The sequence below is a fragment of the Lepus europaeus genome, chromosome 12 (genome assembly GCF_033115175.1).
Source record: "Lepus europaeus isolate LE1 chromosome 12, mLepTim1.pri, whole genome shotgun sequence".
Taxonomy (NCBI): Eukaryota; Metazoa; Chordata; class Mammalia; order Lagomorpha; family Leporidae; genus Lepus; species Lepus europaeus.
Genome location: NC_084838.1, coordinates 103,182,234 through 103,205,033, shown reverse-complemented (window position 1 = coordinate 103,205,033; position 22,800 = coordinate 103,182,234). Strand labels below are relative to the sequence as shown.

Sequence of the window (22,800 nt, the reverse complement as noted above, 5' to 3'; positions counted from 1 at the left end):
GACCAATCCCATGTGGGTACCACAAGACAATTGCATTGTCTTTACTCCAAGAAAGATGTAATGAACGGCTCATTCTAGGTACACGGGCGTTACATTCAGTTCTGACCTCTTATTTTCACAGGGGTGGAGAAAGGACAGCCGTTGGATTGTATAAGGCCCATAAAATCATTTAGTCACAAGGCTAGCGTTATGGTGCAGCAGGTAAAGCCACCATCTACATCACTGGCGTCTCATACTGACACCGGTTCGTGTCCCGGCTGCTCCACTTCTGATCCTGCTCCCTGTTAATGCGCCTGGGACAGCAGCAGAAGATGGTCCAAGTGCTTAGGCCCCTGCCACCCATGTGGAAGACCTAGATGAAGCTCCAATTCCTGGATTTGACCTGACTCAGCCCTGGCTGTTGTGGCCATCTGGGAAGTGAATCAGTAGATGGAAGATCTCTCTCTCTCTCTCTCTCTCTCTCTCTCTCTGTGACTTTCAAATAAACAAATAAGTAACTCTTAAAAAAATTATTTGGTCTGGCCCTGCCAAGACAACCACAGGCAGGACTCGATATTCAATACATCTATAGCAGGCTCCTTTTTAAGTTGATGATTTTGTATGGACCATGAAAGATGTTATAAATATCCAACTGGTCCTTGACAGAAAAACAGGTTCTCCACCCCTGTAGGCAGTCAACAATGTGCACAATTAGGTGGACATCACTGGTGCTTTGCTCTGGGGCCCACATGGTACTTGTAAGCTTGTCGTGTGGCACCCTTACAGGAAGCTGTTGGACAGGCTCCTGCACTCTTTACCTGGCAAGCAGAAATTGCTGGGATTCAGCCCCATTTGTTGAGCGATCAGAGATTTGGAGGAACAAAACGTTTCCTCCCTCCCTCCGGCTGAACAATAGCACGAGCCCTGGGCTTGTGCTCCAAGTGGTCTCTGTACACCTGGCCTTCGGCTGGGCTCACCCCCAAACTCCAATCAGCTCCACTGTCTTGTCTCTACCTTCCTGCTAACCTTCTCCCAAAACTGCTTAGTACTGCCAGAACCCCCCAGCTCACTGCTCGTTAACAAAGCTATTTTCTCCTGGCAACTGGCAGTTGGGGCAAAAATAAATAAATAAAATAAAAAATCCACTTCCCTTAATTTAGCTTATTATTTACTTTTGGCAGGAAAACAGACTAGTTCTGTTGGCCTGCACATAGTGAGGATATTCAGCTAATACTACTGGGAAAGGACTCCCCCAGAGCTGGCTGTCATCTTTGTGTAATATGTAGGAGGAAATCCGATTGTCTGGACTTCCGGAGGCCGGGAGGGGATGGCGGTGGTGCTCAGGGGTGTCTGTCTCAGTTAGAACCTTGGGCAGCCTGTTTTTCCTCCCCTTTCCTTTGAAATTCATGTTTGTGATAGCAACACTAATTCCAAATGGGTCACTCCAATGAGCAATGGTGGTGGTTCGAAAGGTTCACCACCCATTGCCCTAAGAGTTGCCCCATGGGATGCTATTAATCCTCAGGGGAAACAGCCGGACACTCAGCTGCAAACATGACCTCACCCGAGTACCTCACCCCTCCCAAGGCAGGCAGACAAGAGCATGCGTAACAGGCTATTGAGCTAAGTCCTGACTTAACTGTGGAGTCTCGAGGTCATCTGATCCCAGAGCCTGAGGTTTCTCTTTCCCCAGATCCACCTGGAGAGCGGCAATGCTGTGCTAGCACCTGCTGAGGCTGCCCAGTCACTGTATTACAATCAGACGGCTTCTACGTTCAAGGAACCCTTAGTTAGAAGAAGCCCTTATGGGACCAGTGCTGTGGCATAGTGGGTAAAGCCTCCACCTGCAGTGCTGGCATCTCATATGGGTGCCGGTTCAAGTCCCAGCTGCTCCCCTTCTGATCCAGCTCCCTGCTGGTGCACCTGGGAACACAGCAGAGGATGACTCAAGTGCTTGGGTCCCTGCCACCCAAATGGAATTCCTGGCTCCTGGCTTCAACCTTGCCCACCCCATCCGTTGTGGCCAGTTGGGGAGTGAATCAGTTAATGGAAGATCTCTGTGTCTCTCCCTCTCTGTAATTCTGCCTTCCAAATAAATAAATTTTTTTAAATAGAAGTATGTGTGCTTGTAGGAGGCATTTGATAAATATTTATTGATTCGATTGCAGGCTTAGATCTTGTAACTCTGTGTCCACAGTGCTCAAAAGTAAATGACCACCCTATAAGGATCATCCGTGTATCTACACACCCACCCACACACAGAGCAACAGACAGAGGATCCATACATACTGCCCAAATCAATGTAACTGAAAATTATCCAGTGCCATGGACATTATGCTAAAACCAAGGGCCCGACACACAGGGGCACACGTAACCCTTGATGAACCTATGAATGTGATGAGGAAATGTAATGGAGAAGCAGAATGCTACTCACCGACATATACTGCTGCACACCATTCACAAATTTAGGCCCGGCCTCTTTCCTCAAACTGATCAATCTGGAGAGGTGCTCGTAAGCCACAAACTCATTGAAGAACGTCTTATAGCCTATGAGCTTGGCAACCATGAAGCTGTCCTGCCAGTCCACGCCCATCATGAAGGAAAAAGGCATGAAGATGTAGGAGCATATGAGCTGCAAAGACCAGAAGTTGACACTTCAGTTGAGGTCATGGCGCCCCTAAGAAGAATGAATGTCTTTCTCACGAGACTCGGTTAGTTCTCACGGGAAGGGATCAGCCCTTGGGAGAGTGGGTTATTACAAAGCATGTCAGCTCCTCTGTTCCCTCTCCCTCTTTGCAAGTGCCTGCTTGTCCTTCTCGTCTGTCTACATGCAAGGAGCAGCTCATAAACCTCACCAGAAGCCAAGCAACGGAGCCACCTGACCTTGGACTTCCAGCCTTCAGAACTGTGAGCGATATAAACCTCTCTTCTTTATACACAACTCAGTCTCAGGGTTTCCATGACAGCAACAGAAAACAGACCAAGGCAGAAGTCAGGATGGGAACTGGGTTGTTTGGAGTAGCCTGGATTCTGAAGCAACAGGACACGAGCTGTCTGTCTTCTATACTGTGTTAACAATGTGCTGGAGGACTTTAGACAGACACCAAACGGAGGACCAGAGCACAACAGAACTATACCTCGAAACTCAGCTGTGGGTAGTCAAACATGTTTCCAAACCAGGACAGGGCTGAGTTCACAAAAGACAGCAGGGCCAGGAAGGCAATCAGATTCACGGTGATGTTGGCCACCAGAGTGATGGAGGAGGATGCTCCCTGGGTCGCAGCTTCCAGCAGGTTCCTCGAATCGCTTTTGTCAAAAAATAACAATTCCAAAATTACCAAGGGCTGGCAGTGCATGGATATCACAGGTGTAGAAGTGGAATATTGGAGTTCATTGAAGGATGAGATGAACCCTCAGATACATGCCTTGTGGTCAAAACTCTGACCTGAATGCCTTGGAATTGTGATGGGGTCATAGTCGTTGAATACAGGTGTGAGCGTATGTTTGTTTGTTTGTAATACAAACTGGGAAATGATAAAAAAAATTTACAAGCTTTAAAGAAAATATTTATTGCAAGTAGCTACCAGGGGCTGGAGCAGTGGCATAGTGGGTAAAGTTGCAGCCACCTGCAGTGCCAGCATCCCAAATGGGCTCTAGTTTGAGCCGCGGCTGCTCCTCTTCTGATCCAGTCCTCTGCTATGGCCTGGGAAAGCAGTAGAAGATGGCCCAAATGTTTGGGCTCCTGCACCCATGTGGGAGACCTAGAGGAAGCTCCTGGCTCCTGACTTTGGATTGGCCCAGCTCTGGCTGTTGCAGCCATTTGTGGAGTGAACTAGCGGATGGAAGACCTCTCTCTCTCTCTCTCTCTGCCTTTGCCTCTCTGTAACTCTGCCTTTCAAATAAACAGATAAATCTTAAAAAAAAAAAAAAGTAGCTACCAGAGGATATTTATAAAATATTCTGACAATTCAAGGAAGGCTTGCATCACTATGGCCTCACATAAGAAATGGACTATCATGTCACCTTGGATCTCTGTGTATTCTCCTAATCCTTTACTTCCCCTCCAATCTCAGAGACACCTGCCCTCCTGAACTCTACTGGACATGGCCTTCCTTTACAATTCTGCTACATGCCTGGACCCCTGAGGAACACATTCTGTAAGTCTGCATGTTTCCATTTTGGAAAATATGCTTGGGATAAGAAGTGCTTTGGATTTCACATTTTCGAACATCTACATATATGTAACGAGGTATCTTGGGGATGAGATCTGCCAAAACACACAATTCACTTATGTTCCATAGAGGAAGGATCTTCAAAAAGGTCATTATGACAAAGCAATGTACGGATTTAAAATTTTGGGGGGCCAAAATAAACTTTCTTTTTAAAAAATTGTAAATTAACTTATTTGAAAGGCAGAGGGAGAGAGAGGAGAGAGAGGAGGGAGAGGAGAGAGAGATCTTCCATCTGCTGGTTCACTCTCCAAATGGCTGCGACAGCCAGGTCTGAGCCAGGCTGAAGCCAGAAGTCAGGAACTCCAACTAGGTCTCCCATCCAGGTCACATGGGCCCAATGCTGCCTTTCCAGACACATTAGCAGGGCACTGGATCAGACGTGGAGCAACTGGGACTCAAAATAGCACTATAGCCGGCGCCGCGGCTCACTAGGCTAATCCTCCGCCTTGCGGCGCCGGCACACCGGGTTCTAGTCCCTGTCGGGGCACCAATCCTGTCCTGGTTCCCCCTCTTCCAGGCCAGCTCTCTGCTGTGGCCAGGGAGTGCAGTGGAGGATGGCCCAAGTGCTTGGGCCCTGCACCCCATGGGAGACCAGGATTAGCACCTGGCTCCTGGCTTCGGATCAGCGCGGTGTGCCGGCCGCAGTGTGCCTATTGCGGTGGCCATTGGAGGGTGAACCAACGGCAAAAGGAAGACCTTTCTGTCTGTCGCTCTCTCACTGTCCACTCTGCCTGTCAAAAAATTTAAAAAAAAAATAGCACTATAATATAGGATGCTGGCATTACATGCTATGGCTTAACCCACTGGGCCACAATACCAGCCTCCAAGATTATCTTTTAATTTCATTTTCCAGGAACTTTTTGAGGTATCCTTGAATTTACAAGGAAGTATGTTTAAAATGAATAGTTAAGGGGATGTACTGACATTAGAGCACTTAGACGTTGATATCGTAATTCACTGTGTTGGCTGGGTATCCCATTTGGGCTGCACTTTGACTTTGGATTCCCCATCCCAGCTGTGTCGTCATTAGTTAGGTGAGCATGTCCCACTCACCCATTTTCCATTTTCATAGCATTCTTGAGGGTTATTTTAGGCTTTTCTGTCTCAGGCCAAAAGAGTTTTGCTACAGCCAATGACGCAGGCGCTGACATGACTGAAGCCGTCAACAAATGGGTGGAAGGAATCTGAAATTTCAAGAGAAAGAGGACAAACAGGTTTTTGCTTTACTCTTGTGTTCAGAAAAACGGTCCAGAGGCCTTCCCAGGGAAGGGACGGGGCAGGAGTTGATGCTCAGCCGGAAGTTGATGCTTCTCTGGAGGGCTGAAGAGTAACTCCAGCTCAGTGAGCCAAACCATGGACATCACTTGGGAGTCAGAGGAGAGGGAGGATTTGGTGCAAACTACATCCTGGGGCCAAAGCATCGAATCAAAACCCGGTCATTTCAGAAGGAAAACAAACCCTTTCCAAGAAGACTGCTCAAGTGCTCCGTTGGCCTTTGGAACATTCCAGTGGTCTTTCATTGTGCCCTCTATTGTGGCAGAGCAACCCTGGGTGTGAGATGGGACTGGAGAAGGGACTCTGGACCCAAGTGCCAGATCAGCTAGTTCCTTTCCTGTCTTCCTTCTGCACTCCAGAAATCCTCCCTCCTTTACACCACGTTCACTTACCCAGAGTGCCTGTAATCTGAGAGCTATTTCTGTCTTTCTCAATAGAAATCTACTCTCCCATTCCCACTCCACTCCCTTGCACGGTCTTGGATGTTTCCAGAATCCCGGAGTCCGCACCTCCCTCCCCGTTCCCCTTAGGCCTGGCACGATTCTGAAGGCAGCATTCTAGCTGCAGGACAGAGACGCATCTAGGAGTCGCCGAAGTGCCCACCCCTAACACGACTTCTGCCCTTTTCTTTCCCTACCCCTTCTTCATCATGGGCTCTCCAGGCTTGAATGACCTTGTAAGAGACTCCAGTGACCACAGTCACACTGTGAGAACTCCGCTGCTGGGTTTCTCCACTGGAAGCTACGTCTATGTCTTCTACCTTTGTCAGCTCTGTGCCTGGGGTGCACCAGTTACCCTAACATTCTCCAGTCCAACACCATACATCACCCAATTTCAAACTTGGTGGTGTAAAAATATATTGATGCCTTGGTTTCATCCTAAGAAAATCTGCATTAATGACCCAGGAGTGAGAGCCTTTGAAAAAATCCTGGATGATTCTAGTGTGGTAGTAGGGTTTAAGAACCACTGCTCTGGGCTAAGGATCAGAAAATGTTTTCTAAGAAGGGCCAGACAATAGATATTTTTAGCTTTGCAGGCCACACTACCCTGTAGCAGGAAAAGTGCCCCAGACAAAAACGAATCAAAGAATCTGGTTTCCAATAAAGCTTCATTTACAAATGCAGTGGTGGTTTGGATGTGGCCCAAGGGTCACATTTTGCTGACCCCTGGTTTAAATCACCTTCACTAATGCCAGTAATTGTTTGGTTTTAAACAAATTCAAATTTTCAGCAAAAAGCAACTTCAGAATATGATTTTGAAAATTAGGCTATGTTTGGATATAACCCACGCCGAGGGGACAGGAATGGGAAAGTGAATTCCTTGGGGTCCCACATTGCAATGCCACAACAGTGGTAACAATGGTAACCAAGACTCTCTCTGGACCTCCTTCTCCCGCCAACAATGACAAAGAAAACGAAACCCAGAACAACAGCCACGAAGGAAGAGAATACATTTTCCAAACATCATCTCACCCCGAAAGAAATGTACGCGCCCAAGACGCTTCCTGCGATGGTGGAGAAGCCAGCAGTCATGATGGCGTGCAGCTCAGACCTGGTGACGTGCGGTAGATACGGGCGGACCAGCAGTGGAGACTCTGTCTGGAGACAAAGAGGGCTGCCTGATGCAGTGCTCGCTTTTAAACCTCGGTGACGCCGACCTGCTCAACATTGCATTCTGCAGGCAGACTTTCTTTCTCTTTTTGATTCCCAATAATTGCACCAAAATTTTTTTAAATTTGAAAGGTAGAGTGACAGAGAGAGAAAAAGAGTAGAGAGAGAGAGAGAGAATCTTAGATCTCCCATCTACTGGTTCACTCCCCAGATGGCTGCAACAGGTGGTGCTGGTCCAAGCAGAGGCCAGGAGGCTGGAGTTCCTTCCAGTTGCTCACACGGGTGGCAGAGGCCCCGAGCACTTGGGCTATCTTCTGCTGCTTTCCCAGGTGTGTTAGCAGGGAGCTCAATCGAAAGCAAAGCAGTCAGGAGTCGGAACCAGCACTTGGGTATGGAATGCCAGAATCAGAGGCAGAGGCTGAGCTGGCGGGGCCACCACTCTGGCCCCTAATTGTCCATATGGATAGGGTATAGTGTGGCATTTCACCATCACCTGGGAACAGGTGTAAATTCTTACTTACTGAAGCAGTAATCTGTGGTTTTTTTTTTTTTTTTTTTTTTTTTTTTTTTTTTGGCAGGCAGAGTGGGCAGTGAGAGAGAGAGACAGAGAGAAAGGTCTTCCTTTACTGTTGGTTCACCCCCCAATGGCCGCTGTGGCCGGTGCGCTGTGCTGATCCAAAGCCAGGAGCCAGGTGCTTCTCCTGGTCTCCCATGTAGGTGCAGGGCCCAAGCACTTGGGCCATCCTCCTTTGCACTCCCGGGCCACAGCAGAGAGCTGAACTGGAAGAGGAGCAACTGGGACAGAATCTGGCGCCCCCGACCAGGACTAGAACCCGGTGTGCCAGTGCCGCAGGTGGAGGATTAGCCTATTGAGCTGCGGCGCCAGCCTGTAATCTGTGTTTTAACCAAGCTTTCATGTGACCATGATGCACGTTCAAGCATGAGACAAAACTCTATCCATACCTGGGTCATGTGAACTTGAGGTCAGTGTGCGTAATAGGATCATGGGTAAGTTTTGCAAAATCTGCAGTCATAGGAGGCCTCCTCCTCAGGGAAACAGAGGCATAGTATTTAAAAACTAAACTGCAGCAATAACCAGGACGGGCATCCACAGGCACCTTTGTCCTGGGGAATGAGAGACCTCTCTCTGGTGGGTGGGAAGGACCCAGACGTGATGTAGCTTTAAAAGCTTGAATCTCATTAAAGGAAGACAGGCAGCCTACAGCGTGGGTCTCTCCATGCATAATAGCTGTACTTTCAGCATATTAAGTATCAAATTGAGCACCGCAGAAGCATGTGTGCAATTTTACAATTTTCTCCTCATTATTTCTAATTGTTCTATAAGATTGAATGTGTCGAGCCTCAATTTATAGACTAAATAGGGACCCAGTACGGGAGCCCTCTCACCCCACAGCTAGGAGCAATCAACTCAAGAAGGTGCCCTAATTAGTTCTGAGATTTTATGACTATAATTATAATAATTTCAACTCTTTGGGAAGGAAGTATGGGCCACTCTTCCCCTCCCACTCTGAGAACTGCGCTCCAAGCTCAAGGGGCCTGGCTCACCCCCAGCAAAGTTCAGCTGCCTGCAGCAATTGTCAGCCTGGGGTGTGGAGTCATGTGTTTTTCTGAGTGACTTGATTTTTGCTTCAAATTCAATTTCCTTGGGCAGTGGTGCTGGTTAAGCATTTGCGTACTTCACTCCTGGGTGTGTGATTCCATTCTGCCCAAAGCTATATAGCCTGAGTGTTGAGCAGCTCATTGCCACGTCTTGTTTGCACACCCCTTAGGCAGGCTGTTATTTGAGGGACACCCCCTAGCATCATATTTCTTTGATTCAATGGACCCAGGCCAAAAAATAAAAAAAATACCCATCCATGTGATGGACCAAGGAGGAGGAAAATTGTAGCCTAAATGCTTATCTTGGATGAGATGAGAGAAAAAAAAAAAAAAACACCTGAAAGCATTTGTCTTCAGGCTTGTCAGACAATTCCTGCCAGTTCAGACAGGCTGGGAAGGCACCAAGCATCTGCCCCACTGCTCCGTGTTGGTGGAAAGCTCTTGGTCTCCATCATTGCCACAGGCACCACAGCACACAAGGTGAGCTGCCTGTTACGTCTTTTGCAGTTTCAAGATGTTGAAATCTTTTTGAGTGCAAGAGCTACTAGCCTTTGAAGAGTTGACAGAGATCTCAATGACTCAATGAATTCAGAAGAGATCTGTTGAGAATCTAGATGTGAGAAGCCCTATGATTTAATAAAATGACTCAAAACTTCCTCTCCAGAAACTTCCAAGAACCCAATTCCATACCAACGTCATTCTTGGAAAGAATTTCTCTCTCTAAAAATCTGAAGATTGTCAATACCTGACGTTTCTTACTTTGACTCCCTTTGCTCTATTCTAAAAGAAGTGACAGGGGCCGGCTGCTGTGGCACAGTGGGTTAAAGCCCTGGGCTGCAGTGCTGGCATCCCACATGGGTGCTGGTTTGAGTCCTGGCTGCTCCACTTCTAATCCAGCTCCCTGATAATGTGCCTGGAAAAGCAGCAGTGGATGGCCCAAGTCCTTGGGTCCCTGCACCTACATGGGAGACTTGGCTCCTGGCTTAGGATTGGCTCAACTCCAGCTATTGTGTTTATTTGGGGGAGTGAACCAGCAGATGGAAGCCTTCTTTCTCTGTCTCTACCTCTCTATAACTCTGTATTTCAAATAAATAAAATAAATCTTTTTTTTTTTTAAAGAAATGACAAATTGCCATGTATTCTTCTTGCCCTTATTGGAAGTAGGCTGTCCATTTCAACAGGTGTCTTTACGTTTTGGGTATGATAACTTACTTGTCCAACAAATATATTGCCAGAAGCAACTACAGATTCAATAGGAGATGAGCCCATGGTAACCAGCATTACCCATCCGACCTGAAAAGGAAGAAAGGGACAGCGTCAGTGAAGAGCTCTTTGCATCAACAACTCTCAAAAACTGCCGAACTGGAATAAAATGCTGAGGCCTGCAGCAGTTGTTGGTGGGCTAGTGATGGCATGGTACCGAAGCGTAACCCACGCAGCACGTGGTGCGGCCAGTGAAGTCCTCCCGTTGGAGCGAGAAGTTTCAGTTGCTGGGCAAATTTGAACGTTCCACAAATGGATTTCTTTAGATACTAGGGGTCTTTGGAAAGTTCATGGAACAAATGAGTATTATGAAAAAACGATATGTAGATTTTGAAAAAAAAAATTGTTGGCACCCAAAGAAGCTTACCTTCCAATTCTATTTTTCCCACAAGCTTTGTGAGGTACTCCTCATACTAGACTACAAATAATGACAACTGCTAACCACCACGGCAGGCTTTACTGACCTATCTCAAGCCCTTGACCTAGGTAATGCGTTTAATCCTAACAATGACTCTTGGAGAGAGGCCCTGTAATTATGTCTATTTCCTAGAAGTCTCTGTGTTCTGTCAAAGGCCACCCTACTGATCGGTGGCCTTCTTATTTCATTCATGTGAACACGGCTGTTGGTTCTTCTCTATGTGCTGGTTTTTCTGCCAGGGACTGTGGTCCCCAGCCCAGGATGGGGACTTCCTGTGGGAGTCTCTCCCTCTGCGTTCCTTTGGCTTAGACAGGAGTGCATTGATGCTGAGTGTGACAGGAGGAAACTCTGGTGCTGGGAGTTCTTGCCGGGTTTTGAATTCTCTGCTGGTTGTCTGCTTCTCTCTCTTTCCCTAAGCTCTTTTCTCATGCTTCTTGCAGATCCATTTGATTTCTCAGTGGAGAGGAAAGGGGGGTTGCAGGCTGCTCCCCTAACTCTGAAAGCATGCTTTTTCTCACGTGCACTCCGACTAGTTCACAAAGGTCCTTGCTTTCGGATCTGACATACAATTGTAGGATTCGCAGTTAGCAGGATGAGATGAACTCTTTAGCCTGTGTGGGGGCTGGCGCTGTGGCACAATAGGTTAAGCCTCTGCCTGTGGCACCAGCATCCCACAAGGATACTGGTTTGAGTTCTGGCTGCTCTTCTTCCGATCCGGCTCTCTGCTATGGCCTGGGAAAGCAGTAGAAGATGGCCCAACTCCTTGGGCCCCTGCACCTGCGTGGGAAGACTTGGAAGAAGCTCCTGGCTTCTGGCTTCAGATTAGCCCAACTCTGGCCATTGCAGCCATTTGGGTAATGAACCAGTAGATGGAAGACCTCTCTCTCTCTGTCTCTCTGTCTCTGACTGTCTCTCTCTCCCTGTAACTCTACCTCTCAAATAAATAAATAAAATCTTAAAAAAAAAATAAAAGGAAGACTGGGACAGGCATTTAGCACAATTTTTTAAAAAAATTTATTTGACAGGTAGAGTTAGACAGTGAAAGAGAGAGACAGAGAGAAAGGTCTTCCTTCCGTTGGTACATCCCCTAAATGGCCACTACAGCCAGTGCTGCGCTGATCCGAAGCCAGGAGCCAGGTGCTTCCTCCTGGTCTCCCATGCAGTGCAGGGTCCAAGCAGTTGGGCCATCCTCCACTGCACTCCCGGGCCACAGCAGAGAGCTGGCCTGGAAGAGGGGCAACTGGGACTAGAACCCGGTGCCCATATGGGATGCCAGTGCCACAGGGGGAAGATTAACCAAGTGAGCCATGGCGCCAGCTCCTAGCACAATTATTAATGCTTGGGATGCCTGCATCTCCTATAAAAATAAAATAAAATAAAATAAAATAAAATAAAATAAAATAAAATAAAATGCTTGCGTGCTTACAAGTCTCCCTAAGGAAAAAAAGAGCAGCTTTTCCTGTTTGCTTTGTTTCACAACAGCAGGAGCAGAAGTGTCCCCTTGTGTAACATCCTGAAGATAAGGAGCGACTTTGTCCAAGACCCGCAGCAGATAACCAAGAGGGACAGAGAATGCTGTTTTCTCCTGGCTGGTGTCTGGCCTCAATTCCTTGTGGAAGAAATAACTGCTCGGTTTTCACGAAGGCAGCCACTGGGCTATAAACCAAGCCAGGGCCCTGACACAAACAGGCCCTCCCTGGACGTGGGTAGGATTCCGGGGTTGACTCTCATAGCGTGGGTGATGGAGGTAGGTCTTGGCAGGAAGAGAAACACGTGGATCAAAGGCATTTACGACCTTGTGCGGGACACGGTCGGCACCCAGCACCCTCGAACCAGTACCTTTCTGATGACCCACTGCATGAGGCCCAGGTAGTACAGCATGGACATCACAGTGCTGAAGAAAACCACGATCGGCAGGACCTAGGGATGACAGGGGGGCAGAAGTGACCACGGCTCAGCTCAATGCTGGTTCTAGAGGGCTCTGTGGGCTTCCTACCAGGTCCTCTCTGGGCCTGCTTTGCTCCCTCTGCATGGTTGTAGAAAATACTGGAATCTCCTCTTGACTCTACCAGGCAGCTTCCCCGTCGGGGGATCTTATTCTAGTGTCTTCCAAAGAGGTTTGAGTACTGCTACAGTCCGTGTGTTGGAAACGTAACTCTCCAATGCCTATGTTGATGGCATTGGAGGTAGGATTTGGGTAATTAGGGTTAGATGTGGCTCTGAGGGTGGAGGCCCCAAGATGTGGCTGTATAAGAAGAGAAAGGGAGACCCTCTTGGTCTCGCGGTGGGATGCCCTCGGCCACATTGTGTTGCAGCCTAAAGCCCGTCCCACATGTCCCAGTCCCTAGAACCATCAGCCAAATAAACTTACTCCTTAGATATTACCTGGCCTCAGGGATTTTGTTCTAACTAAAGAAAATGGACAAAGCCAAGTGTGTTTCACATCAGATGAGACATTCTTTTTTCTCTCATAGACTCTCTTCCCTTACATAATGCACGTGGCTTTGGGGGGAACCTGTAATAACTGCATCAGCAGGCTGAAGACCGCTGGCACACATTCCTGTCGCCCTAAAAACACATGGATTTCGCCACTCCTTAGCAGAGTAACCTGGGCTTCTTTGTGAGTCACCTCGGATGCTTCTTTGCCGTAGTCACACAGATCAGACAAGGCAGGTACTGGCTTCCAGCCAATGCCTTCTATAGTAGAGTAAGCACTCAGTCTTTTTTTTTTTTTTTTAAAGATTTTATTTATTTATTTTAGAGGTAGCATTACAGACATAGAGAGAGAGGTCTTCCAACCACTGGTTCACTCCCTAAATGGCTGCAACAGCCAGTGCTGGGGAGATCTGAAGCCAGGATCCAGGAGCTTCTTCCGGGTTTCCCACGCAGGTGCAGGGGCCCAAGGACTTAGGCCATCTTCTGCTGCTTTCCCAGGCCACAGCAGAGAGCTGGATCAGAAGTGGAGCAGCTGGGACTTGCATAGGCACCCACATGGGATGTCGGCACCTCAGGAGGAAACTTAGCCTACCATGCCACAGTGCCAACCCCAAGTCTTTTAGGTATTATAATAATAATCCTTTGGGGCACACTTTTGGCACAGTGGTTAAGAGGCCACTTAGGGTGCCCACATTCCACATCTGAGTGCCTGGTTCAGGTCCTGGCTCTGCTTCCAATCCAGCTTCCTGCTGATACACACCCTGGGAGGCAGCAGATGGTCGCTCAAGGACTTAGATCCCTGCCACCCACTTGGGAGACCTTGATGGGGTTCCAGGCTCCTGGCTTTGGCCTGGTCCAGCGCTGGGTGTTGCTGCCATTTGGAGAGTGAACCCGTAGATGGGAAATCTCTCTCTCTCTCTCTCTCTCTCTCTCTCTCTCTCTCTCTCCGTGTGTGTGTGTGTACATCTATCTTTCTAATCAAATTAAAATACTTAAAATAACGATTGTGAATTTCAAATCGCCAACAAAAAGTGGCGGCAGTTTGGAAGCTCGTTTAGTTCTGCTGTCACAGAAAAGCTGTCTTTTCCTAGAGTCCAGGAGCAGTTTTCTGGTCTGCATAGTGTTGGAGGCTGGGTCCCTTGCTGCGCCCACCCCACGGCAGCCCTGGCCACTGCTCCCCAGACACACGGCCAGACACGAGCTGCCACCAGAGGTACAGGATGATCGAGGACAATTTTTTCAGGATCTAATTCAGAGAGGCCTATTAATAATATATATTAAAAGACATTTTGTGCCAGTACTCAGAGCTCGCTCTCTTAGGAGCATTTGGTTGCAAGGAGTGGCTAAGCTTATAGCTCATCCCTCTGATATTCCTGGGTGGGTTCTGTGCTGGTGGGAAGCAATCAAGGCAGTCCCTCGTGCAGAGGTCACGGGCAAGTCTGGGGTGAGTAGAGCCACCAGCAGGGAGCTGGATCAGACACAGAACAGCTGGGACTCGAACTGGCACCTATGTGGGATGTCAGCACCACAGGTGGTGGCTTTACCGGCTGTGCCACAATGCCAGCCCCGGTGTGAGCATATTTTTATCTCAGCCTATAGATGCTTGATTTTTTTTTTGGAGATGGTGTAGTTACCACAACACCAAAGCATCATGCCAACAGCTTAAGAAAAGACTCAGGTGGTACAGTGGGGTGAAGCTGCTGCCTGTGATGTTGGCATCCCATCCGAGTGCCGGTTCCAGCCTTGGCTGCTCCACTTCTGATCACACTCCCTGCTCTTATGCCTGGGAAAGCAGCAGATGATGGCCCAAGTGCTTGGGCCCCTGACATCCATATGGGAGACCCGGATGAAACTCCTGGCTTTGGCCTGGCCCAGCCCCTGTGGTCATTTGGGGAGTGAACCAGTGGATGGAAGATCTCTATCCCCTGACCCCTGCCTCTTGTAACTGTCTAGTCCAAGGCTGTGCAAAGTGGCGATGAGAAGGGTTTGGTGTGAGGATGGCTGATGTGGGTGACCAGCTAAGCTATCCTGCTCGTCCTGGGACGGGGCTGGTTTCTGAGTGTATATCCGTCACTGGTCCTGGACGTGGAATCCAGCAGGGACCACAAGTTTGGTCATGAACAAATACACAATCTTCTCTCCCCTGAGGTACCAGATGCTACTACCCTGATGATATTTCTCATTAGCATCTCAGGCAATGCTACAAGCACCCCACATCCTCCCCCACCACCACTACAAAATATCTAGATGTTTTCCTCAATGCTACACAGTTATAAGAACGTAAAAGTGTTCAGTCTACTGAGTTCAGATAACGATGCAAATGCAACAGCCTGCAGGAGCAGACCTGGGTTTGGGTCAGGGAGGTCCTAGCTGAACACCTGCAGAGACCAGGAAGCTATCGACAAGGTGGCGATTACATAGAAAAGGGGTGTGGCTTTACCTTAAACGCAAAGAAGTGGTCTGTGTATTTCTCACCAAAGACAAACGACGCACCAGCATCAGTGTACCCCAGAAAAGTCTGAGTTAGAGAAAGAAAGAAAGAAGTCATTATGATAACTGGAGGCTACGGTGCACAGCGACACCAGGCTCTGCCCGGATGGACAGAAATCTGGCTGACTGCACTTGGAAAATGCACGTCCTCAGCTTGGTCCCTCCAGGGAATGGCACGGAGCATTCTGGAATTACACCTGCCGTTGCTGACACTCCGCCTGGTGCAGGGGAATGAGCTGAGGGTGGTCATTTGCTCCAGGAAACTGTGAAACTCGCGTGGATGGTACCAGTTCCCACTGAATACAGCGCAAGCCTGTTCCTGCCAGCAGAGCCACATCGGAAGTGTGATACCCTGGGCGGATGCCAATGGGGACAGGGGAACACATTCGACATAAACACAATTATTTGATTCCCACTACGGAGTTCAAGCCTGAATCAACTAGGGCAGGCAAGGCAGCCTGTTTCAGACATGTGTTAGCAGAGCCAAACATATCGTAGAAGTAAGGTGTTCCTCTGAACCAAGCTTACCTGAACTTGTTTTCCCAACCAATCGAAAGCTATAAATCCAGGTCTGGTCCTTAGAATTAAGAGCCCAAGAAGAAACTGTAGCCCAATTCCCCAAAAGACAGGTCTCCAATAAACCTATGTAGGAAGATGAAGAGAGAAATCTTATTAGGAGATGATTGCTGACCTAGGCTCACATGTCCAAAGCGTCATATATTTCCTTGGATGGATTCTCATATGTAACCTGGGACCTACCTTTTTTGAGAGGCCAGAGCATTGATGACAAGAGAATCCCTTGATTAAAACCGTACTTAAAAACCTTAGGGGCCAGAATGGTGGCGTAGTGGGTTAAGCTGCTGCCTGTGATGCCAGTATCCCACATGGGTGCCAGTTTGTGTCCCGATTGCTCCAGTTCCAATCTGGCTTCCTGCTAATGGCCTGGGAAAGCAGTAGAAGATGGCCCAAGTGCTTGGGCCCCTGCAACCCACGTGGGAGACCTGGAGGAAGCTCCTAGCTCTTGGATTCGGTCTGGCCCAGCCCCTGGTGTTGCAGCCATCTGGGGAGTGAACCAGTGGGTGGAAGACCTCTCTCTCTCTCTCTCTCTCTCTGTAACCCTGACCTTCAAATAAATAAATAAATCTTAAAACAAAAACAACTCGGGATTTGGAACAGGTGTTTGCCCTAGCAGTTACAATGCCATGTCCCATATCAGAGAGCCTGGGTGGCTCAAATAATTGAGTTCCTGTCTCTCATGTGGCATTTGGATTCCTGGCTCCTGATTCCAGCCTAGTCCAGCAGGAATTTGGGGAGTTGGTGGACAGGAGCTCTCTCTCTCCCTCTCTCTCCCTGTCTCTCTCTTAAATAAATATAAACAGCAACAACAACACAAACAGCTCAGCTTGGACTGCCTCCCCTTAGTCTAAATCAAAGCCTTCAATCCCAGTAAAATAGGTAGCCACTGTGCCCCAGTAATGTCCACGCGAAGCAGCATAAGAAAGGCCATTAACAGAGGAAGGCTCTGGCTGTCCCAGTCCCATGTCAACATCAGATACATAGAATTACTTCTCTCGTCTGGCAAATGGAAAGGCAGAACACGACTTCTTTGTGTGTCCAAGGTTTGTTGACCGGGCAATTTGAAAGTGAATTAAGTGAAATTCTGCCCTGCTGTAGGAACTGCCATTTCTCTGTAAAAGGAACCAATTAACTCTGATGTGGACCCGGTAATGGACAATCATCTGCTTTCATTTGTGGTGGAGAGCTGAGCGGCCTGAAAAGAACAGTGAGCTCAGAGGCAGGAACAGGGAGACGTCCACCTGAACAGGAAAGAAGCTGGACCATACTGAGCGAACATGGTCTCTGATTAACGCTTCCCACTCCCTGCCTCGGGTCAACCTTTCAGCCGGAAAAAAGAATTTAGTTTCTAGTTAATACTTTTTTTATTTTCCCTTGGGTCAACCTTGTAGCCAGAGAAGCCCTCCAATAGCTTGCCATTGTGCAAGTTCTGTGTGAGAGCAACAGGGCTGGGCGGAACAAGAATGACAATCGGGTTCAATTGGAAAGGAGCTGTCCAAGGACGGATTGTCTGGAATACAAAAGCTCAAATTGCAAATGAGATTTTGATAAACTACCGGATCCAGTGGGAGACTAGTAGGCTTTTTTACCGGTCTGAGGAAATCTGGACCAAAACAGAATGAGTTTTCCTGTGTGTTTGTGTCGGGGAGGGGTACACGGGTTGGAAATCGGATGTGACAGCGAAAGAACATCTCACTGGCAGTGCGCCTGCGAAATTACTGCGAATGCAATGGACATGGTAACAGAGAGTTATGAAAATTCTGGAGGAAGGATACCTGAGAACCTTTAGGGAATCATAAAAATAGTGAACAACCAATTCTCTCACGATCATTATTTTTGGCAATTTTCACATGGGGCTAAATCGCACAAAAAGTCTCCCCAAAGACCAATTTCCTACTTACCCTGGTCGGGTGCTTGGAAAATAGAAATATCAGGGTGACATACATTAGGAGCCCGCCAAAGGACACCAGCTGCTGTTGGCCCAGCTTGGCAGTATCCAGGATCAGCCAGAACATAACCGCTAGGATCAGGGAGCTCCAAATGACCCTACGAGAATGGGGACAGAGACACTGGTTGAGCTGCCTTGGAAATCGTCATTAGATTTGAACACCAAAGACAGAGTAGCGTGCCCTGGCACCAGGAACTGGTGCTTTTGGAAATCGCAAGAGACCCTATGATGGTGGCTATGGTGGCTCAGAGTTAAAAAAAAAAAATCATTAAACATTCTGCAGCTATGGGGCCCTTTGAGCTAAGAATCTATGCTGGCTTGCAGCTCCCCTGGGGAGTCTAGTAGGCATGCTTGCATGGCAGAGTTGGGAAGAATGCTCTACGGGGATTGCACAGTCCTGGTCTGTTCGGCCACAGTGTGGGAAGTTTCTCAGTAGATCCCATGAGCATCTCACTGGAGAGTCCCACCCAGTAGGATCACGTGGAGGGAGAGAAGGTAGCAGAGGCAGAAGTTGAAGCAAAAGCCCTGAGCAGCTTGTGGGATCCGACAGGAGAGAGCTGGCTTGAAGAATTCCCAAGGAGGCCAACCTTGTGCTCGGATCGGGAAGGTGTCTCTTGGATCGGAACTGTCCCAGCCTGACCTCTTCCTGGCTTTGGGGCTGGTTTAGAAGCATGTCAGAGGGAGAACGGGGCTGTGCAGGCCCCTGCCGGGACACTTGGCCAAGTTCCGGTTTCATTATTGTGTGGGACAGGACATCCTAATACTAAAAATATATCCTTGGAGAGGGCATTTAGCCCGCATCAGAGTGACTGGGTTTAATTCCGGGTTCTGGCTCCTGATTCCAGCTTCCTGCCAGTGCAGGCCTTGGGAGACAGGGGTGATGGCCCAAGTACTGGTGTCCCAGTCCCTTGTGGAAAACCTGGCTTGAGTTTCCAGCTCCCGACTGCGGCCTGGCCCAGCCCTGGCCTTCTGTAGGTATTTGGAGAGTGATACAGTAGATAGGAGATATCTGTGTCTGTATGTCTGTCTGTCTCCCAAATAGAATACAAAAGAAAGTCTATTGACCATCGAACAACTGACTAAAGAAATGAGCAGATGGCCAAACCCATGCCTGCTAGGCCCATATCCTTGCACGATGCTATATTCTCAACTGCTTCCTGATTCATAGATCCAGCATCTGTCCTAGAGGACATGGAAGATCACTAATGTCTTTTGGACATTTAATCATTAAGCAGCTCTTGAAATTATGGCAGCGCGTCACCTCTCATTGAGGCCTTGCTTTCTTCATTGTCCACTGGACTTCTGAGTTTTAATGTCCCATAAAGGAGGAAGCAATTTCAGGGGAACAGTGTGGGAGAAGACGAACACCCCCCTCTCTGCAGCAGTAAGAGAACCGGGTGGTGCAGTTACCACTTGAGCCAGAACCAATGGCGGTTCAGAAGCCTCCTCCCAGGAGAGAGGATCTCGTCCATCCGACGTTCGTATTTGGCCATCAGGCGGTCCCAGATGACAAAGAAGATGGCTGCCACGGTGATCACAAACAGAGGAAGGGCTCTGTGGAAGTTCAGCACGCAGGCTGTGGTCACCAGCACCAGATACCCTGTGCAGGAGGCAGACACAGGCGTGAAACATCACCCACGCCAGCTGGACGCCAGCCTCCAGCCTGGTCTGACTCCAGCAAGGAGAGGGTTAATCAAGGAACCTCTGACTACATGGGCTGCTTACTATTTGCTTTCTTTGATGGGGGGTGGGGGTGGGTGGGGAGTATGCAAAGGCTTTTATTCCCCCCCCCCCAAGCAAGTCCCTAAGATTTTCATCATGAATCTAAAAGGACAAAGGGTGAATGAAGTCTTTCCGTCCAGCATCCTCTCCTGTTTGAATCCTGATGCTTGATCACGGGCCTGTCACATAGTAGGAATCAGTGTGTCCCCTGCCCAGTGAGACTCAGCAGCTGGTGAGAGCTGGGACCAACACAGATCAAGAGGCATTGATCCTCCTGGACTGGAGGTTAGGTTTGACCTAAGCTTCAGCAGTGACGTAGCGACCTGTTGACAATCTCTGCATGTCACAGACTCTCTAAGGAAGGGGTTGGGGTGTTTTCCCAGGTGGTTGTTTGGCAAGTGGTATGGTTAGAATGTAACTACAGGAGCTGATGCTGTGGTTGCAGAGGGTTAAGCCACTGCCTGCAATGCCTGCACCCCATACGAACACCGGTTTGAGTCCCGGCTGCTCCACTTCCAATCCAGCTCCCTGCTAATGCACCTGGAAAAGCAGTGGAAAATGACAAAAGCCCTTGGGCCCCTGCAGCCACATAGGAGATCTGGAAGAAGCTCCTGGCTCCTGGCTTTGGATCAACCCAGCCCTGGCCATTGCAGCCATTTGGGGAGTGAAACAATAGATGGAAGACCTCTTTCTCTCTCTCTCTCTCTCTCTCTCTCTCTCTCTCTCTCTCTCTCTCTCCCTCTCTCTCTGTAATTCTGACTTATAAATAAATAAATAAATCTCTTTTTTTTTTTTTTGACAGGTAGAGTTAGACAGTGAAAGAGAGAGACAGAGAGAAAGGTCTTCCTTCCGTTGGTTCACCCCCCAAATGGCCGCCACGGCTGGCGCCACACCTATCCGAAGCCAGGAGCCAGGTGCTTCCTCCTGGTCTCCCATGCAGTGCAGGGCCCAAGCACTTGGGCCATCCTCCACTGCCTTCCCGGGCCACAGCTGAGAGCTGGACTAGAAGAGGAGGGACTGGGACTAGAACCTGGCCGCCATATGGTATGCTGGTGCTGCAGGCGGAGGATCAACCAAGTGAGCCACAGCGCCGGCCTCCAAATAAATAAATCTTAAAAATAAATATGATCAGAGTCAGCGAACTTGCAAGGCTTCCATTACCTTGGCAACTCATGACGAGAGCCTAGGGTGGTTACTGGCGCCATAAACTAGAGTGTCAATTTGTTGGGTCAACAACAGGAGTCACTGTGCACTTGCTCCTCATGTGGGATCTCTGTCCTTAATGTGCTGTACATTGTGATTTAATGCTATAACTAGTACTCAAACAGTATGTTTCACTTTGTGTTTCTAATGTGGGTGCAAACTGTTGAAATCTTTACTTAATGTATACTAAATTGATCTTCTGTATAAAGAGAATCGAAAATGAATCTTGATGTGAATGGAACGGGAGAGGGAGTGGGAGAGGGGAGGGTTGTGGGTGGGAGGGAAGTTATGGGGGGGGAGCCATTGTAATCCATAAGCTGTACATTGGAAATTTATATTCATTAAATAAAAGTTAAAAAAAAAAGAAAAAAGAAAAAAGAATGTCACCATGAAGTTCAGTGTTGGAACTCAGTCTCCCAAATCTTATTTTACTGATATTTGGAGGTGGGGATTTGGGGTGGGGCCACTAGGATTAGCCGAAGCGTGAAGGTGGCATTACTGGCTCTATCATTATTAGAATGGAGATGAGACAGAGTGCACATGGGATGCCTCCTGCTTTGTTCTGAAGCAGCAGGAAGCCCTCACCAGACACCTACACCTAGCTTCTAGAGCTGTGAGTGGAAGGAGCCTCTATTCTGCAAAAATTCCCCAGCCTTGGTATTCAGTTACGGCGACAGAGACTCGACTGAAACAGTAAATGATTCAAACAATTAGCTGCTGGCCTCCCAAATGGGCTGCTATGCTGCAGCCTCCCACTCCCCCCCCCTCCCCCACGGGACCAAAGATGCCAGTGCCTTGATTTATTTCTCTACAAAGAGGTCTGTGGGATCCAGGGAAGGGGCAAGGTTTCTGAAAGAAAGAAGTTAGTGGGGTTGGCGCAGGCGCTGTGGTGGGTTGCAATCCCTATGGGCACTGGTTCAAGTCCTGGTTGCTCCACTTCTAATCCAGCTCCCTGCTAATGCACCTGGGAAAGCAGTGGAAGATGGTGCAAGTGCTTGGGCCCCTGAACCCATGTGGGAGACGTGGATGAATTTCATGGCTCCTTGTTTTGATCTGGCTCAGCCTTGGCTGTTGCAGCCATTTGGAGAGTAAACTAGCAGATGAAGACCGCCCATGTCCCTTCCTGAAACTCTGCCTTGCAAATGAATAAAACAAATCTTAGAAAAGTAGAGACAATGGTCTTCCCACCCTGCCTTGGTATTTACCTGCTAATAAAATGCCCCAGATGATATAGCGAAGGGTGGTTTTGTGTTTCCTGCAAAAATCGCAGACTCTATCATACTTCCTTGCCAAGCACCTGTAACACAAAAGCAAAAAGGCAAGTAAACACCAAGGACATGGGATAACCTGGCACGCTAAGGCCAGTTTAAGCTTTGTCATGTGAACAGATAAATCTAGGAGGAGGCACATGTCCAAACGGGAAATTGGTTTCATTTCAGACGTAAATCAACCCCAGCTTGCATTAGTCTGCACCGAATGAGGGTACCAAGCCCCAAGGGATTAGGGAGTTGCAGAGAGCACGCATACTGGAGCGAAAGTGGAAGGCAGTCACCGAGGGTGGTTGTTTCTGGGCAGGAAGTGGATCACACGTGACAGCGACCAGAATCACCGTGTGAGCCTTTCACAGTACGGGAGGCATGTGACCATGCGTGCTCAGAATCAGAGAACATCGGGAGAAAGAGAAGGGTGGTACACGACTGATGGCGGAGAGGCTGCAGATAAAGCGACGGTGCACAGCTGTCAAGGGATGTTGAGGGACATCTGGCTCCTGTGGGATGACGTCATCAGATTCTTTAATGGCAGGGAGGACGTGTGGTCCATTAGAGCAGCCCAACTCTGCAGAAAGTGAGGTAGCTGCAAATCGACACGCGGGCCACTGGGTCTCGGAGCTGGATCAATTCTCATCTCCCTGGTGATGGTGTCATCCATCCCAGGAACGTTAAGGACACCTAAGAGCCTCTGACCACCCGAGAGAATACACCCCCATCTCCTTGGCCACGGGCTCATTCATGGAAAACAAAACTCAGC

General features: G+C 48.6%; 1 protein-coding gene across 1 annotated transcript in view; it reads right to left on the bottom strand.

Moving 5' to 3' along the window:
* SLC28A3 (solute carrier family 28 member 3) overlaps window positions 1–22,800 on the bottom strand; it is an 80,460-nt gene that overhangs the window by 5,660 nt on the left and 52,000 nt on the right. Inside the window, exons 8-18 of the mRNA XM_062206809.1 lie at window positions 21,978–22,069; window positions 19,258–19,447; window positions 17,801–17,945; window positions 15,852–15,965; window positions 15,274–15,351; window positions 12,237–12,317; window positions 9,929–10,009; window positions 6,959–7,084; window positions 5,265–5,395; window positions 3,117–3,285; window positions 2,414–2,611 (exon numbers count right to left, since the gene is read on the bottom strand). Of these exons, the coding sequence (XP_062062793.1) occupies window positions 2,414–2,611; window positions 3,117–3,285; window positions 5,265–5,395; window positions 6,959–7,084; window positions 9,929–10,009; window positions 12,237–12,317; window positions 15,274–15,351; window positions 15,852–15,965; window positions 17,801–17,945; window positions 19,258–19,447; window positions 21,978–22,069 (1,405 nt within the window). The remainder of the gene's footprint in view (window positions 1–2,413; window positions 2,612–3,116; window positions 3,286–5,264; window positions 5,396–6,958; window positions 7,085–9,928; window positions 10,010–12,236; window positions 12,318–15,273; window positions 15,352–15,851; window positions 15,966–17,800; window positions 17,946–19,257; window positions 19,448–21,977; window positions 22,070–22,800) is intronic.